At 40.8% G+C, this 17,770-nt stretch overlaps 1 protein-coding gene across 1 annotated transcript in view; it reads left to right on the top strand.

The window, feature by feature from the left end:
* Positions 1-6,937: 6,937 nt before the first annotated feature.
* Positions 6,938-17,770, top strand: part of suclg2 (succinate-CoA ligase GDP-forming subunit beta) — a gene marked incomplete at its 5' end in the record, with an annotated part of 125,936 nt that continues 115,103 nt past the window's right edge. The window contains one exon of the mRNA XM_083938753.1: positions 6,938-7,087. Within this exon, the coding sequence (XP_083794879.1) occupies positions 6,938-7,087 (150 nt within the window). The remainder of the gene's footprint in view (positions 7,088-17,770) is intronic.

Below are 17,770 nucleotides of genomic sequence, written 5' to 3'. Positions count from 1 at the left end.
TACTTCCTGAGTATCGAAATTCTTTTGATAACTTTTCATCAGGACCATCCAAATTTTAAGTGTACAAAGTTTCATTTTGATCGCACACTCGGCGTAGGAGGAGTTTGAAATATGTTGCGATCCTGCGGAAAAAAAGTTTAGGTGGAAATGGGTGTGGCCTATATCCTAAGATTCATGTACATTCAGAGAGCGCCTGAATGTAAATATTTTGAATGTGTGAGGTACGATATGGAAGTTACAGGCAAAAACGTGTTCAACTTGATTATAGCGCCACCTGGAGGGGTCTTTGAACCAAAGTTCAAAGTTTTATCTCCATAACTTGTACGGTGTAGGCGGCAGTATGAGTTTTACTGATGGAAAATACAAAATAAAATAAATAAAATAAAATTCCTTGTGAAAACAATAGGGTTCACAGTACCAGCAGTGCTGGGAACCCTATTGTTTTACGTATTACAGTATTGTCTCCAAATAATTGTATATTCTCTATAATAGTTTCTCTACTACTCTTATATAGTTTCTTTTTTTATTCTATTCTCATTTTAGTTTTTGTACCTTTTATTATATATTTCTTGTCAGGATCCCAGTTCTGGCAGCCTCTCCCTTTGTTTTTGTGCTTTGTGTTTGTCTCCCTCTGTCTGTGTTTCCCTGTATGTGTCTCCTGTCTCTGTTCTGGACTAGCTGAATGACATTCCACTAATCACCTCCCCAACAGTATAAGAAGCCGGATGTTGGACACGTCTGTCGCCAGATTGTCTCATCATCTGCGTGCAACCCGTGATCCTGTTTCCCTGTCTTCATCCCTCTCAGCTTGCCTAGCCCCTGTTTGTGTTTTCCCCGTGATCCCCTCGTGTTCGTTTGTTTTTTCCCTGTCACTGGACTCGCTCTGGAGAGCTTCACCTTCACCTGGACCTCGCCCGTTTTTCCACTGTTACCTGGACACTTTTGTATGTTGCCATTTAATTAAATACTTGTCCACCCAAGGAGTTCTGCTCGGTCAATATTCTTAGATGCTGCAAGGTATTCTTGAGAATCTTCGCTAGCTCGCCACCTGTGTGTCTCGTGTTGAAGCTAAACAGACTAGGCCTCTCTTTAATCCCTCTGCTCTTGCTGACTCACCCGCTACTCCTGTGAGCAATCTCCTGGGCAGCGGCACTGGAGCGATATGATGGGGGGTTAGGAGAATGTAAGATTTTTCTGTTCCAATGCTCATTAGTTTTGGTCAAGAACCCCTCACCTATGCTAGTGATAGCGCCAAGATACCCTATTTGCTAGGGTTGCTGACAGGCAGGGCCAGGAATTGGGGAGCAGCTTTTTGGAATAACCCTCTCACCCAGTATTCCACTTTTCTGCAGTTCTCAAGTGAGATTATCTCTGTGTTTGAACACCCGGTTTCTAACTGTGACACCAGCAACCAGCTGCTAAACCTGCGCCAGGGCTCCACCAGTGCAGCAGATTTTTCGTTAGATTTTCGCACCCTAGCAGCAGAGTTGAGACAATAGGGCTTTGCAGAGCATATTATTCAAGGGGCTAAATGAGGAGTTCAAGGACTGTTTAGTCGGTAGGTCTGAGACTAATTGTTGTACAGGAGCTAATCAGCCTAGCAATTAAGATCGACAACCGTCTCTGTGAGACCATTGCCCTCCCTTTCTCCGTTCTCACTCACAGCACCTCTCGACCCTTTTCCTAGTGGTCCTAGTGTTCCCGCTAACTCCTGTGTCAACCAGTCCTTCGCTCATTCCAGGGAGGAACCCATGCAGCTGGGCCGTAGTCGTCTAACCCCAGCAGAACGACAACGGCGTTTCCGAGAGAGGCTGTGTATTTACTGTGAGGCCCCTAACCATACACTAACCGCCTGTCCACTGCGGTTAAACACCCTGACTCACCAGTAGCAGGCGGGGTTCTGGTGAGTTGATCCGTTATTCCAGACATTCCCCATAAAGGAATTAATTTGGACATTGTTTTGAGCTGTGATGGCAGAGATTATCCCCTTCGAGCTCTTATCGACTCAGGGGCGGACACAAATATTATCGACACTGAGTTGGTACGTACTAATTTGTTTCTGACTATTTCACTGGAGACCCCGTTGAGGGTCTCCAGTGAAATAGTCAGAAACAAAGTGGCGATGAACTAGCCCAGATTTCAGCCGAGACGGTTCCCATGACCCTGTTGCTAGCGGGTAATCACATTGAAACTATTGCTGTTTACATCAAAAAGCATCAACATCAAATCAAATAACATTTTGAGAGGACAAAGCATGAGGTTAATTTTGCAGGAGATATCAGGTATGCTTTCCAGAATAATGCATAATCAATTGAGAAAAACTGTAACACAATTGAATTACAGCTACAGCTACATCAAGCTTTTTACAGTATTTCAACAGGGCATCTCATAAAAGTGTAAAAGGTGCAGAGTGCAGCAAGGTTTGTTATCTCCAGTAAAATCATCTTTGGAGAAAAGAATACAGTTCATGCTGTGATAAGCTTGATAGCTGTGTTTTGTATTTTTGCTGTCCACTGTGTAATGATTGATTGAAATAGTAAAAAAAAAAAAAAAGGACAAATGGGTTCAAGGAAATGAGAAAAACTGTAAAGATGCAAAATGCAAAATAATTTCTGCGTTTGCCCCACAATTCAGATGCACTACAAACTTTAACATTTTCCTTGGCCTATGCTACACCAGCCATTTCTGTCTGTAAAACTACTGACAAACAGACAAACAATCCAACAAAACGACAATCCGAGCAGAAAACATAAAGGCCCTGATTTCTTTGTAAAGTGCCCATTGACATCTAAAACATGTCACAACTGTAAGATGGTTAGTAAACAACACATAACAGCAATAGCTTTGAATGCTTGGATAATAATGACATGATTGCTACCACTGCATACAAAAGCACAGTTTTTTTCTGTGAGACAGGACAACATCTCGGATGAGAAAAGTTGAATTGCATTAGTAAGGGCCATTGATATTCTGACAGCCCTGCAGGAATATCAATTCCCTTGAAAGGAGAAAATGTCCCTGGTGAGACAAAGAAAAAAAAAAACATAAGCTTGAAAATGTTCAAGTGAATCATTGTATTTTGCTTGTTTTTGGCTCTTTAAAATGAAATTTTAGGCTTAAGTTGAGCACCACTCTTCACTAACACAAAGAGACAGGGCAGGCGTTTCATACATCCAGAAGGATTTATTGACATACTGAGATATTATGCTAGTGCAGCACTTTTCACTTCATTTGTGTTCTTAACCGTCAAAGAATATTTCACTGTGTGGAATATGGATCACTGACTGTCAAAAGCTCACACCCAAAATAAGGGGGTTAAGAGCAAATATAAAATAAACATGAGATAGATTCACTCCCTGTTGACACTAAAGTGGTTTACATTTACACATTTTAAAAGTTACTCAATGTTTTACAATGTAGATTCAGTGCTGTGACCATACAAGGGCTTAGAAAAAAGTCTCTTGGTTTTAGCTGTTCGTCATCGTGTCGTCCTCTTTGTCTTGTCCTCCCGAGCCTGCTGACACTGATGGTTTCTAAGTGAGTATCTCAAATCCCCCCCCCCCCCCCCGTCATAATCACTGCTCTTTATGATCGGTTTGCCCTCTCTGCCCTTTCAAGATGCGGCATGTAATGAGGGCTCTGGAGGGCTGTGTGAGTGGGCTATTTAGCTATTCAGACAAGATCAGCTCACACATCCCACGCTCTTGCTAACTCGACTCCCTACCAATACCTCTCAGCTGAGCACAGTGATTGTTTGTCCTGCTCACAAGGTCACACACTGGTGGAGTTGAAGCAACTCAGACGTTCAAATCAACGTTGGACCTTTTAGTGTATTCTCAGTTCATGTCTACCACATGATTCAAACAAAAAATGTGATTATTAAACTCTATCACACTGACAAATATAAAGATTTATTGTTACTGTTTTACAGAGTGAAATGGCTACAAAGACAAAGTTAAAGGGTCAGTTTCCAAAATGACAAAAAAAATCCAATTAGAAACAAGCAGATTTTTTGTGTCCTTCACCGTCAAATGAATTAATTATTAATTGAAATACTGAAAATATTGAATTAACTATTTTGTTATTTAACAATTAAAGCTATTAAACCAACACATAATTGTAGAACATGTCTAGAACATTAAAAACAAAGAGCAGGTGGTTGTTTTTATATTTCGAATCACTCGTGCCCAGCTTTTATTGTATTTATTTTTTAAAAACATGGACCAAAGCTTTTAACCATCGACCTGTGGTTGCCTCTGATTGTACTGGAGAAGTAAAACACAGATCTCCGGTACCAGGCTCCGCTGGCACCACCAGGGAGGCAAGCCCAAGTCATCGGCAACCTCCACCTCCTGCCTTCACCCCGCTGAGAGGCAGTGCTCCATCAGGGAGGACCGAGCGGTGGCTCCGGTTCTGGTGAGCTGAACAGGGGCACTGGGGCTCGTCTATCTCTCCCTCCTCCGCCTCTGCATATACCACTCGATAACAGGTATGACGTCCTAAGCCTGCAGGATATCCATCCGCTGGGTGTGTGCTCCAACTCGCCCCCGGGATGCGTCCATCCATCTGGTCGTGGAGCCGGGGTCCTCTTGTCCAACCTGATCCCTCCCCTCCGTCTCGGCATGTGAGGGTACGGGCCGGCCAGACCTTCTGCCGCCCTAGAGCCCGAGTCAGCGAGGTTGAGTTCTGCGCCCTCCAGCTGTGTTCACAGCCCAGCTCTGCCACCACACTGGTCCTGCAGGCCCGTACCAACGATGTAAAATTAGGAACATTGTGTCTCAGAAAGATACAGAAAAACTAGCCCATGCTTTTTTTACTTCTAGACTATTGCAACTCCTTATTATCAGGCTGCTCCAATAAGTCTGTTAAGAGTCTCCAGTTGAGAACATATTTCTCCTGTATTCGCTTCTTTGCACTGGCTACCTGTAAAATCTAGAAAGGATTTAAAACCCTTCTCATTACCTACAAAGCTCGTATTGGTCAGGCTCCGTCGTATCTTAAAGAACTCATAATACCATTTTACACGACTAGATCGCTGCGCGCTGAGAATGCAGGGCTACTTGTCGTTCCTAGAGTCTCCAAAAGTAGAATGGGAGGCAGAGACTTCAGCTACCAAGCTCCTCTCCTGTGGAACCAACTCCCAAGTGTTATTCAGGAGGCAGACACTGTCCCCATATTTAAGAGTAAACTTAAAACTTTCTTCTTTGATAAAGCTTACAGCTAGGGCTTACAAGCCCTTAGCTATGTTGTTATTGGCATTCAATTTCTCTTAGAGCCTGCATGAACGGGGCCTAAGCTGATTTTGTTATGCTTAATGATGCTGCTATAGACCTAGTCTAGTCTATTTATACGTAAATTCTTCCCTTCGTACCTTTTCAAGAAGATGATCTGTGACCTTGTCATACCAACTAGGCATCTTTTCCAGGTACTTGACCAGTGTCCTCTCAATGGCCAGCAGAGCCGGGCTGCTTAAACGGCCTTGGCCCAGCTTGAGCTGCTGCACCAGGCTACTGTGAAGTGTGACCACCTGTGAGTGTGAGTGACGGGGGGAATAGTGGAACAACCCGCTCTACGCTTCCCCATTGAAGTCAGTAGAAGCTAAACATCCGACTTTATAAAGCACTGTGGATGAATGAGAAGGAAGTTGCGCTGGTTACCTGTGATAAGTAGCTGATTCTGAACAAAAGATGAAAGCTTTCTAGCGTGTATTTAGTCAATAAAATGTACACTCGGCAGTACATATTTCACCACTTTTTATTTTATTTTTGGTGACGTTCCATTTCAGGGGAAGCTGAGCTTCCCTTGCAGTCAAGAGCATAACCACTGATCCTGACCATAGACTGTATAATGAACCCATTATACAGTCTATGATCCTGACATGTATCCAAACTTAACCAAAACATCCAAAAAGCAATCTATATTCACTGGTGAAGCTCAGTTAGCACATTATAAGGGTTTATTTATTTATTTATCAATTTATGTATTTAACTTTTTTTTATACAGGTTATCTCATTAAGACACAGGGTCTCATGTTAAAGTTAAGTCAAGTTACAACAGCAATATGATAGAGTTACAGCCAGACAGACAGCCAGACAGGACATTTTTAAAATAGCACACACGTCATAAAAGTGAGAAGTGCAAAAGTGACAAAGTGGTAGCCTAAAACCATCAACAAGAACAAGAGTAGACCCCCACTGACACTTTCTCCCGATTTCCTTAAAGTTGTTTAAAATTCCTTTGGTAAATCATGCTGGATAGCTTAAGTTCCTGCTATAGCTTGTTCCAGGTTGAGGGGGCAGAGCATGAGAAGGCCAAATAGACAAGACCAAGTGTGGAGAGAGCAGCAGAGCCCGTTGAGTGTAGGCTGAAGCCACACTGTTTATATAACGTGGATAATGCAGCAAACCAAGGATGGATTTATAAATGAAGTTACAAAACGGATGACTCGTATCAAACAAGTTGATACCCGTATATGTATCCATCTATCTATCTATCTATCTATCTATCTATCTATCTATCTATCTATCTATCTGTCTGTCTGTCTGTCTGTCTGTCTATCTATCTATCTATCTATCTATCTGTCTGTCTGTCTGTCTGTCTGTCTGTCTGTCTGTCTGTCTGTCTATCTATCTATCTATCTATCCATCTATCTATCTTTCTATCTATCTATCATTTTTGATAACATTTTCAGATTTAAAATGTTACTTGATTTTAGAAAATTTTCATTGGATAGACTCTACTCTCTACTACTACTGTGCACTTTAATTGTAGCCTACTTACAAATAGCTTTTCGTTGTCGGCCTACATCATGTTAACCTATGCACACTAAAACTAAAAACTAAACTAAGGACCTTTTTACACGTGTGTGTGTGTGTGTGTGTGTGTGTGTGTGTGTGTGTGTGTGTTTTTTCAAGCACCGCCCATTGCCAGTTGACCTATGAACGGCTCTGTGTTAACTTCCACATGCTCCCGACGTCATTTCTCTTCTGTCTTCCGTGTCAACATGGCGGCATCCATGGCATCCCAGGCTGCAGCAAGAGGACTGAGGACAGCAACCTCAAAGCACGTTCTTCTGGACAAACTCAAGGTACTGGGACTTCCGTTACTGACAATGCGGGTTTCCTCTCGCACGGGTCGGTTCTGGTGCCGTATGTCCGCTGTTATCGTCTCAGAGAGCTGTTAGTGGAGTTACGTGGCTAGCAGGATAGCATGTCTGAGCAGAGAGAGGTTTGACAGATCAAAGTTGAACAGCCGCTGGTGATGTAACAACGACACTCTCGTGGCTGTAAGCATTCAGCTCTTATAATGACTGTTGTTCTTCAAAATTACATTTATTCGACAGGAGCTTTTCATAGGACATTTGTGAGAGATTATCACTAATGTCAAATTGCATACAGTACACTATCATGTATCAGTCATGCTTGTAATTAACCTCTTACATATCGACATCACGTGACTTAGTTAATTTGGTCTAAATGGTCTAAATCTCTAAGAAATACCAAGTCATTTTTTGGGCAGGTCAAGTAAAGTCACAGGTTGTGTCAAGTCAAGTTTAGTCCAAAGTTAAAGAAAGTCAGGTCACTCCCCTGCCCTGATAAGATGGGGTTCCTACGCAGTATGGAAAAGTATAGCATTTAATTTGAGTAATTTCCAGGTCTGGATAAGTTTGGAAGAAGGGAAAAGAGTCTGGAAAAGTGTTTGTGTAGTTCCCAGACTATTATCTCACTTTCTAAAATAAAATATATTAATACAAATCAAAACGACCTGTAGATGATTTGAAACTAATCAAGCTGGCTGTAGAATAGTGTCTAGTTACCATGGTTACCATTCGCCCTTCGGCTGTGATCCTCATTTATTGAATTTGTTTTCCATACTTGTGGTTTACATTTTATTTATGATCCATTTTTATTCATCATTATTTATTTTATTTACAAGTATTTTATTTACTCCATCTAATTACCAATAATAGCAAATACTTATGTTTTATAGTTCCCTTTATAACTCTTGAAGCATTTAGCTTTAATAAAATGCTGTGCGTTGAACATGTTGGACTCGCTTTCGAGTTCATTCAGTTATATGAGCTACAATACGTTTGTATTGGCAACATAATGGCATACACAGTCAGAATTAAACATACGTGTTAAAAGTTGGATTTTAAAACCATTTATTTACATATGTTTCATATCGACCGAAAAATCCTCAGAGAAGTCTGAAAAAGTCTGGAATTTTGAAATGGAAAATGTTTAGAAACCTTACCTGCAGTATCCGGTGATATCAACAAGCACGCACGCACGCGCACACGCACACACACACACACACACACACACACACACACACACACACACACACACACACACACACACACACATTCTTAAATAATAGAATAGTTAATAGAAAAATGCACATCCAGATGACAAATACTAGGTGCTGGACAGGAGAACATGTTAAGCCCAGTTCAGACCAAAGATTCGCAACGCAACTGTTTTTGAACGTCGCAGGTGAAAGTCACAGCGGTGTGAACTGACCCGTCTCGTTGTGAATCTAACCGGCTGTCGTAAGCGATTTAACTTGTCAAATCGCCAGCGGCTGGTTCTAGAACGTAACACACATCACCTGTTTCAACAGCCAATCAAGTCTTAGCAGTGTCCGCTGGTCAAGTCACTGACAAACTGTCAGCTGGTTAAAAAGGCTGTTATGAACGGAAGCTCAACAAGCCAGTGTGTGTGAGAGAGAGAGGTAAAAAGAGACGGAGAGTGCAGAGAGACGTTGCTATGGAGGAGATACACCGTCTCGTCGCATTGGTGTGAACGTGCAGGTTTTAGACCGTTGCAGACCTGCACCTTGCAAGTAGTTGCAAGTTTCAACTTGTTGCATTGCGAATCTTTAGTCTGAACTGGGCTTAAAACATGGATAAGTAGAGTCTGCACACTAGATAATCAATACAAAGACTACTAGGCCAGGTCACGTGATAGGTAGTCTGGCTTATTGGATGTACAATGCACACATTTTCCCCTCAGGATGGTCAAGGCATGCAATGATATGCCCTCAAAGCCAGAGTAGGGCATAGATGGGCGGATCATGCGATCACCATCCGTGGAAAAAAAATATTACAACAGAGGCGCCTTCAACAAGTTAAGTTACATTATTGTTTTTGTGTTCTTGTCATGGCATAACAACACTATGATGGTTTGTACCTAATGCTTTAGTACTGTGGTATTCAAGTTGTCATGTAACAATGTTGTCTAGGTCGTTACAAGGTCTTTCACCTGACAGACAAGTGTAGCATTTGGAATTGTACTATGGAGCATTGTACGTATCATGTGTGTATATCCTATATTCTTTGCTTTCTAAAGACTTGACTCTGCATTTTCACTAAGCAGTAAATAGTATGTTGTTTATATGACATCACACAGTTACTGTTTTCACTAACTTGCTGAATTATATGTAAAGGTTAGGGTTTATGTTGAATTAATTTAAATATATATCTATGTATTATTTTATCCAATTTATTCCTTCCATGACAGTCTATGATTGTAATTAAGCTTGATGATTAGGACCAGACAACCTGGCAACCTGTCTGGTCACCTTATTTTTATAGATGTTCCGATAACATTTAAATAAATAAATTAGTCATATATATTTGACTTTACTTATTTTTACAGTTTAAAGTCAAAAGTTTTTCATGTCTTTACATCGTTTCTTATTTGTCTAGTTTTAATACTTCATCAGTGGTCTGTGTGAGCACTTGGTTCATTATTAACAGCACATACGTATTCACAGCTTAGTTATAAAGCCAACTTAGGGATGTATACCTGAACACTGCCGTCAGTACATCGCTCTCTGTAGGCCCATATCAGATAAGACCACAGTTAACTTGTGCACTTTGAGCCTACAGTGTCTGTTTGTGAGCTGTGAACAAAAGCTCGTACAATTGATCCTATTATTTTCTGTCTACATATCCAATGGCAAATGATTACAGTTATCGTCATCCGTTTTGCAATCAAAGCATTGGGCCTAATGATTAAAAACAGAATGAACTAAAATGCTACCAAAACCACAAAAATGATTAAAAAATAAAGCTTTATATTGACTAACAAACAAATGTACTCTTACTGAGAAGAAGGGGGTGTTGTGTTTTTGCAATAGCCTGGATTTCAAAGCTTAAGGTGTGAGTGGATAAATATATCAGCATGTTCTGCTACCAGCAGTGCCACAGTAGTTGTTCTGACTTTAAGGACAGAGCAGGAACCTGTTGATATCGTAAACATTGGTTCAGTTACTACAATTCAATCTCATGTGATATATATTTTTTTAAATTCTGCTTTTGCTGTCTTGCCTGGATTTGCTCCTTGTAGCACATTTTAAATTGGATGTGGTGTTTCTGACAGTTGGTTTGCCTGGAGCACAATGACTTGCACTGAACCCAGGATTTAAGATCTCCAACTGTAATTAATTAACTTATAAATAATTCTGTCCTTTAATCAATCAAATTAAAAAAATTCATTCATTCATTCATTCATCTTCAACCGCTTATCCCGGCGTTGGGGTCGCAGGGGTGCTGGAGCCGATCCCAGCTGACATCGGGCGTGAGGCGGGGTACACCCTGGACAGGATGCCAGTCTATCGCAGGACACATGGAGACAAACAGAGACAGACAACCATTCACACCTAAGGGCAATTTTTAGAGTCATCAATTAACCTAACACGTGCATGTCTTGAACATGACAAATGCTTATAGGAACTTACCAGGACTACAAATAATGTTTTAATGCAGACATATATTGCACATGCTACTAGAATCATCATGCTGTTTGACTATCTGCATTCAAGAGTTAAATTGAGCAGGAGATTTCAAAATATTGAGATAGTGTATCACATCACACACACACTGATTAATGCAGATAAACATTAAATAAAAGAGATTATATTTTTGGAAAGCTGTTGTAGTTCACCCGCTCCTCTCTCTGTTTCCCGAGCCAATAGGAAAACTCGCGGCCCTGCATGTCTCCCCCTTTCTCACCCAATTTCCTGCCTGTCCTATAAAATAAAGGCTTGAAAATCTGCCAAAAAATCTTCAAAAAAAGTAATACATAGACAGAAATCCTCCACTATAGCTGAAGTAAATAATTACAAATACTTCAGCACTCGCACACATTAATGTAATAGAAAGCATAATTTTGGTATCTACCCCGATATTGATATCATAATATTATTTTTCTTGGATGTATTTCTCAAATATTCTTGGCTTACCTCTGCTGTACCATGTTCATACATTGCCTATGCAAAACTCCATGGAATTTGAAACAATATGGATGTCTAGACTATAGTGTTCTCAAAATGTATTGTTTTACTCAGTGGTGTAGTGGCATGCCCTTTAAAAAGTAAACTCTTACAACACTTCTAATCTCACATTTACTGGCTGTTATATCTGCTTCTCTTCCTGTTCATTTGCACCTCTCTTACTCTCTCTTTTATTTCTCTCTCTCTCTATTTCTTTCTCTCCCTCTCTCGGGGCAGGTGATAAGAGTAATGATCAGGGATTTTCTCTGGTCTGTAGCACAGTATCAGAGCCTGGACTGATTGACAGCCAGGTATCTCTATACAATAGAATCAAATCAGCTTTGACAGTATGTCAGCTAAGCTGAGGAATTCAATTTACAATGTTTTATCAACAACAATGCAAAGGACATCACAATATTCAGATGGTTGGGCTCCAGGATGCTCTTAAAGGGGAGTTGGATGATTGTTGTGCTCTCTCTCTCTCTCTCTCTCTCTCTCTCTCTCTCTCTCTCTCTCTCTCTCTCTCTCTCTCTCTCTCTCTCTCTCTCTCTCTCTCTCTCTCTCTCTCTCTTTCTCTTTCTATCTTTCTTTCTCTCTCTCTCTCTCTCTTTCCCCCTCTCTCTCTCTCATAAATCAAATCTCCTGAATTCTTGCCTGCATGTTGTGCTCTCTCTCTCTCTCTCTCTCTCTCTCTCTCTCTCTCTCTCTCTCTCTCTCTCTCTCTCTCTCTCTCTCTCTCTCTCTCTCTCTCTCTCTCTCTCTCTTTCTCTTCTATCTTTCTTTCTCTCTCTCTCTCTCTCTTTCCCCCTCTCTCTCTCTCATAAATCAAATCTCCTGAATTCTTGTCTGCACAGCGAGATAATCCGCAGGCTGTTTTTCACTGTCGCTGCACAGTAGTGAATTTGTAAACGTTTGCTAAGTTTTTATTTTTTGTAAGGTGTTCCTGCTTAGCAATAACCTAACAGTGTCGAAGCACAGCATGGTTTGAAGGGAAGACTGGGAAGAGAGGTGGCTCAATGAGACTTGGTCCTGAATATTTTACAGAGGGGGGTGGAGAACCCTCTGCTTGCAACGACTTCTTTTGCTGGAACTTCAAACGACGGACAGCTTCCCCATCTGTCTCAGCAAGAACACATTTACATTTCCTCCCCGCAAGGAATACTGGAGGACGAAGTTAGCTCTAACTGGATTTGAATATCGCTTCACCAAGGTTAATAGCCATTTCTGTAGCTGGTGAGGTGCTTAAGCTTTTTCAATAATTTAGAAAGGCTGCAGTCATTAGGAAATGTTGGCAGCCTCTGAAATGGGGAATGCAGTGAGTGAATGCACTCCTATTAGCTTAACTTCTGCTGTTGTTCCACTGTAGATAATGAGAAAGAAGTGGGAGTGATGTTGAAAATTAGTTGAGAAAACAATGTCAGTGATTGCTGACAGCTGTAATTCATTTAAAGTGCATTATATTGAAGATTATGCTCAGCTGCTAACTTATCCATCATCTTTGTAATTAGACCATCAAACATATCGTGAGTGTGATTTGGATTTCCTAATTGAGTTAGCCATGGGCCTCTCCCTATGAATTTTTTTTCTTTTAAGACACAGACATGAGTTGCCCTCACAAGGCTCCAGTCTGCAACCAAATGGTCGTATTTTGCGACCAAAATTTGAGTGTGCGACTGAATTGTACATCTGGTCGAGTCTGTCTGTCTGTCTGTCTTTGTGTGGAGGGTCCGGGAGTGACATTATAACCATCATGCTGTCTTTGTGTTTTTAAAAGTCACAGCTCTTCTTTGGCGATTGCGAAAACAACAATTGATGATTGATGATTTTTCAAAGTACGGCTGCTCCTGTACCAGGGAAAGCCACCTGCCGAAGTAGATGAGGACAAGGCAGATGTGGAAGGAGTTGTGGCAAAAAAAGCGAAAAATTACTTTTTTTTCAAGAGGAAAGGCTGAAGGAATTCAACTGGCTTCATTATTGCAGAATAAATAACACAATGAACTGCATATTTTTCTGTTGATGTGGGCCGAAACATGCCAGTTTTGGCTCAAATCTGCAGAGGCAACAGGTATCGAACAATCCAAACCCGATAGCTGATTAAACACATCGGTTTAAAACACAAAATATGCCCAAAGTGCATCGCCCCTACCCACAGCCTTTCGCCAGCAAGAAGCAACGGTTCAGTTTGCAGATGAGGCAGAAATTGAAAAATGAAATGAATATTTATTGTATTTCTTATGTATTTTTGTAATGATGATGGGGAGGTCACTCATACCTTTTGTCTACATTTCATTTGTCCTTTTCTAAGCATCCTGAATATAAAATGTAATTTATTTGTGACCTTAAAATAAAATTGTAGCACCAGGGCTCCTAGTAAAAGGAATTTGTCTGGAGTCAGTCTGGAAGTGTGATTGTATGGTTTATGTGTCATACAGAATGATCAGTGTTCACACACTGTGTTACAGAGCAACATAGCTGCTGCTAATGTCAATAAAGACACCAATAAAGATGCCCTGAAAGTAGTAAATTGTCTTAACACATCCACCAGTTATACTCTGCTGATACAGCCTGAGGGCTGGATATCAAAATTTGACCAGCCAGTTTGTTTGTAGACGCGTTTGCCATGATAATTGTCAAAATGGTGCAGATCATTTATGTTAAACTTTGTTTGCTGTTTCGATAGATCTAACATAAACCAGTCAAGTCACATGATTACATCAGTGAAACACTCTTGTTCTACCAATCAATTGCCACTGTTTTAGTGATTCGTAAATGTGGCTCCAGAGTAAATCGGACAAACAAGTTCATGCATGTGGACTTATATGGGCTGCACTTTGACATAGTTGCATAGCCTTACCTTCTCCTCATTACTGTGTTATCTTCCCCTTTTACTCGACACCTTGAATATGACTCTTATTAACTATGCTAATTACTGAAATCCCTATCTGTGGAGACACAACAGTCAGGTTTTCCTTTCTTAAGCCTGTCTGCAGGAGATTAGACCTGCCCTGCCTAAAGACCTGCCAATGATGCAAATCTCACTGATCTAAATCCTGGAGCCATGCTCTACTGCTCCCGCCTCTGTCTCCTCTCTTCTGATCTGTTCCTGACTCTCTAACAGACAGATGTCATTTTTCTCTATACTCTAATGGACTGGGCACGACTTTAGCTTTAAAGAAGCAAGGACAAGTGGGTTCTTCAAGCAAGAAGTACATCCATTGCATCATACATGCAACCTTACATATTTAGCTTTATAGCTGAATTTCCATCATGTCTTTTGATATCATTAGAAGGTAGCCTAGGCATAATGAGATGTGCAACGATTTTAAAACCCCTTTCTGTAGCAGCTGAAACATAAAGTAAAGACAAAATATTGAGGCTGCCTAAATGTACTTAACATTGTAAATTCAGTCAATTTTCTATTGTTGTACCTGTTTCTGCCTGTTTGTCTGTATCAGCATTACCCCATGCCCCCTTTGCTTTGTTTCCCTGTCATCCTTGTCTTCTGTTGTTTGCTACCTGTTACATGTGTGTCTATGTACTACCTGTCCTGCTATGTAAGCGACTTTGGGTCTTTGAAAAGCGCTATACAAATTAAATGAATTAATTAATTAATTATCATGCAGTGTTATGTTTATGAGGATAAGTCATTATGCTTTTGTTAAACCAAATGGCAAAGTTTCACTAGTTACCATTACACGCCTCCTGTATTTGCCATCACTCCTCATCCAAATATTTGGAGGGGTTGCCAAAACTGAGAACAGAGAGAGGAACTCCTGCCATCAATACTCAAGTACTTTAGTAATTAAAGGAGACCAGGCTAGATGGCTTTCTGAATTAGCCCACTAATGCTTCATGAGGCATGCTCTTGTTACATGGCTGGCTTTAAGTGGAAATATGCCTGTGCTTCACACTGGCCTGTTTACGCGGAAAATCCACATCAACTCTGCTTCTCTGCCTCCTCCATTTCCTTTACTGTGTGTCGCCTCTCTCACAGCTTATTACATCGTGCTTGTCTAATTGCAAGACAGCCTATATTTATGAGTTGCAACTAAGTAGCAAACTTCCACCTCATTAGTAGGAAAACATCCTACTGCAATCAGTATGGCAATGATTTTGATAGTTTCTCTTGAGTACTGCTCTCTCTGATTCAGACTATGCTCATGAAAGTGGACACTATAAAGTTCCCCTTTTAAATTCTTCCTGGATGGTTAGCTAAATGGATGGGGAAAAGAGACGAGTTCATAACCTCAATGGTAACAAATCAATTACATAGAATTGGTGAACTGGCAATCTGTTCATTTCTTAAACGTTTGAAAATGCCCCTTAAGGAGCATTCTGGTTAATTAACTCAGCAGTCATTTGTCGTCAATAATAAGGCAGTGTCGTTTCAAAATGGGTTAGGGTCTGGCTGTGGCAAGTAATGATGATTTTAACCTCAGCAGACATCTGGTGATACCAATGTATAATAAGTTATTCTGCGCCTCTGAAAGCTTCAGTGGTCCACTTTCTGTGGTTAGCAGTTTAGAACATAATGCACTGTTTTGTGGCAGCATATAAAGTGCTTCCATTATTAATTTCCACAAAAAACATAGTTATCAGTTTAAGAGTTTAATGTGTGCTGAAAATGTAACCCGTTACAATGCAGCACTGACAAGTTTCCTTTGAGAAAACAACTCCACCAAGACAAGAAAAAAAAGCAACAAAAAGCACTATGCAAATGTTCAAATGAAAAAAAAAACAAAACAAAAAGCTTCTTCCAGTGATCCACTGCACGACAGAGTCCTCAGCCATGCTAGTGGCTCTTGGAGGCTGTACTTATGCTGTATTCACACTACGAGCGTCAAATACTACAAAGCTTGGCCAGCTACATTCAGTGCATTTACATGCACAGCAGTAACCTGAAAATGGGCTTACCCCAGTTAAGGGAATAATCAGATTATTGAAGTTCCTCCTGTTTAGTTTACATGAGCGGGGGACAATGTGAAGAATGATGAAGTAACTCGACCTCCTGTACAGTAGGTAGTGCTACGCCAACATACAGCTGGTCGGAGTGCGGCTTTTTTCTGGTTCACCTTTGTCAAAATCAAAAACGGCCAACTTTTGGACAGAATTACGACAGAAAAATGGGTCTTGTTTGTAGTGATGTCACTTGCCATGGCGAAGTACTCCCTTGTGTTATTGTTTTTTCCACGTTGTTTTCAGCGCTGTTGCTTCCTGGTTTATTCTATTTCCGGATCAAAAGCCACTGCGGAGTGGGGAGGGACAGTTTTAACCCACAGAGCATGTGCAGACGCTAAGCCAGATATGACTCTGGATAAGTTGTTTACATGCATGAATACCCCGGGTACTAAAGGAGTTATCTACGTCTGTAAACCGGTGTATGAAAACTAAGATTTTACCCGGGGTAGGTGTTTACGCGTAGTTAAGAGTAACCGGAGTATTGCCTTAATCCGAATATGCAGTTTTTAAACTGCATGTAAACACACAAGTATTACTGAGTTGCCATTGAAATGTTGCTCAAGTGTTCTCATCCTGTGTGCACCACAATACACAGAAAGCTAGCATAACATCAGCTAACTTAGCTAAATAACATAGTACCACAGCTATCCTATCCTATATATTTGACCTGGTGATAGCAAAGATAATAAATCAGGGGCCCACAAAATTACTATTATCTATTCTGATAGGATCAATAATCATGGTGATTCAACTGTAGAAGATTTAGTAAATGTCCTGGCAGTCCGTCCAATAGTCAAAGTAGTGGAAACACTGATCTATGCGCCAACAGACCACCAGCAGCGTAAAAAAGAATAGACTCAATAGACTTCACTGATGGGCTTTTACTTGTGCTCGTACACTTATACGCCTATACAGTCTATTCTTATGTGCTTGCTGGTACAATCTAATTGGGCCGTGCCGAAGCCCACCTCTCTCAACCGGGCCAGGGCCCAGAGAGGTGCCATGCCGGGACATGGTACAGTTATACTCACGCCTGTCAAATGAACTAGACTTTAGCCATGAATCGTGCTTGTGCAAGGTATGACTGCCCAGTGTGAGTGTGGAGGACCCCTTCATGATGAGTCCTGTAAGCTTTTCTTGTTCTTAAAGGAGTGTCATCCATTCCACATCAATACAGATTAGCAATTTTCCCCCGGGAATATGCCTTCTTAAAATTGTGCCTCTGTAGCAATGAAAGAAGCAGCCTTTTTAAAATTTTTGAATGTACTTTCTTAGGAATTGATCCTGGAGTAACATATTGAGAGCTTCTCCTAATGGAGCTGCACTATGTCCAGCCATTGAGACTTAATAATGATGAAAGCCTCTGTGTAAGTGGGGTGGTGTCTTGTGCTCAAGGTTTATTCTGAATTCCAACTGTTTTTTACTGCCTTAATGCAGCTCTTCATAGTGCCTTAACTATATTCATAATTTATAAACTGTTGGGAAGAAAAACCACAATAAAGTAATTTGTTACTTCCTTATTGACGTCAGG

This window comes from Echiichthys vipera (genome assembly GCF_963691815.1).
Source record: "Echiichthys vipera genome assembly, chromosome: X".
NCBI classification, from domain to species: domain Eukaryota; kingdom Metazoa; phylum Chordata; class Actinopteri; order Perciformes; family Trachinidae; genus Echiichthys; species Echiichthys vipera.
This window is presented reverse-complemented; position numbering and strand designations above follow the sequence as displayed.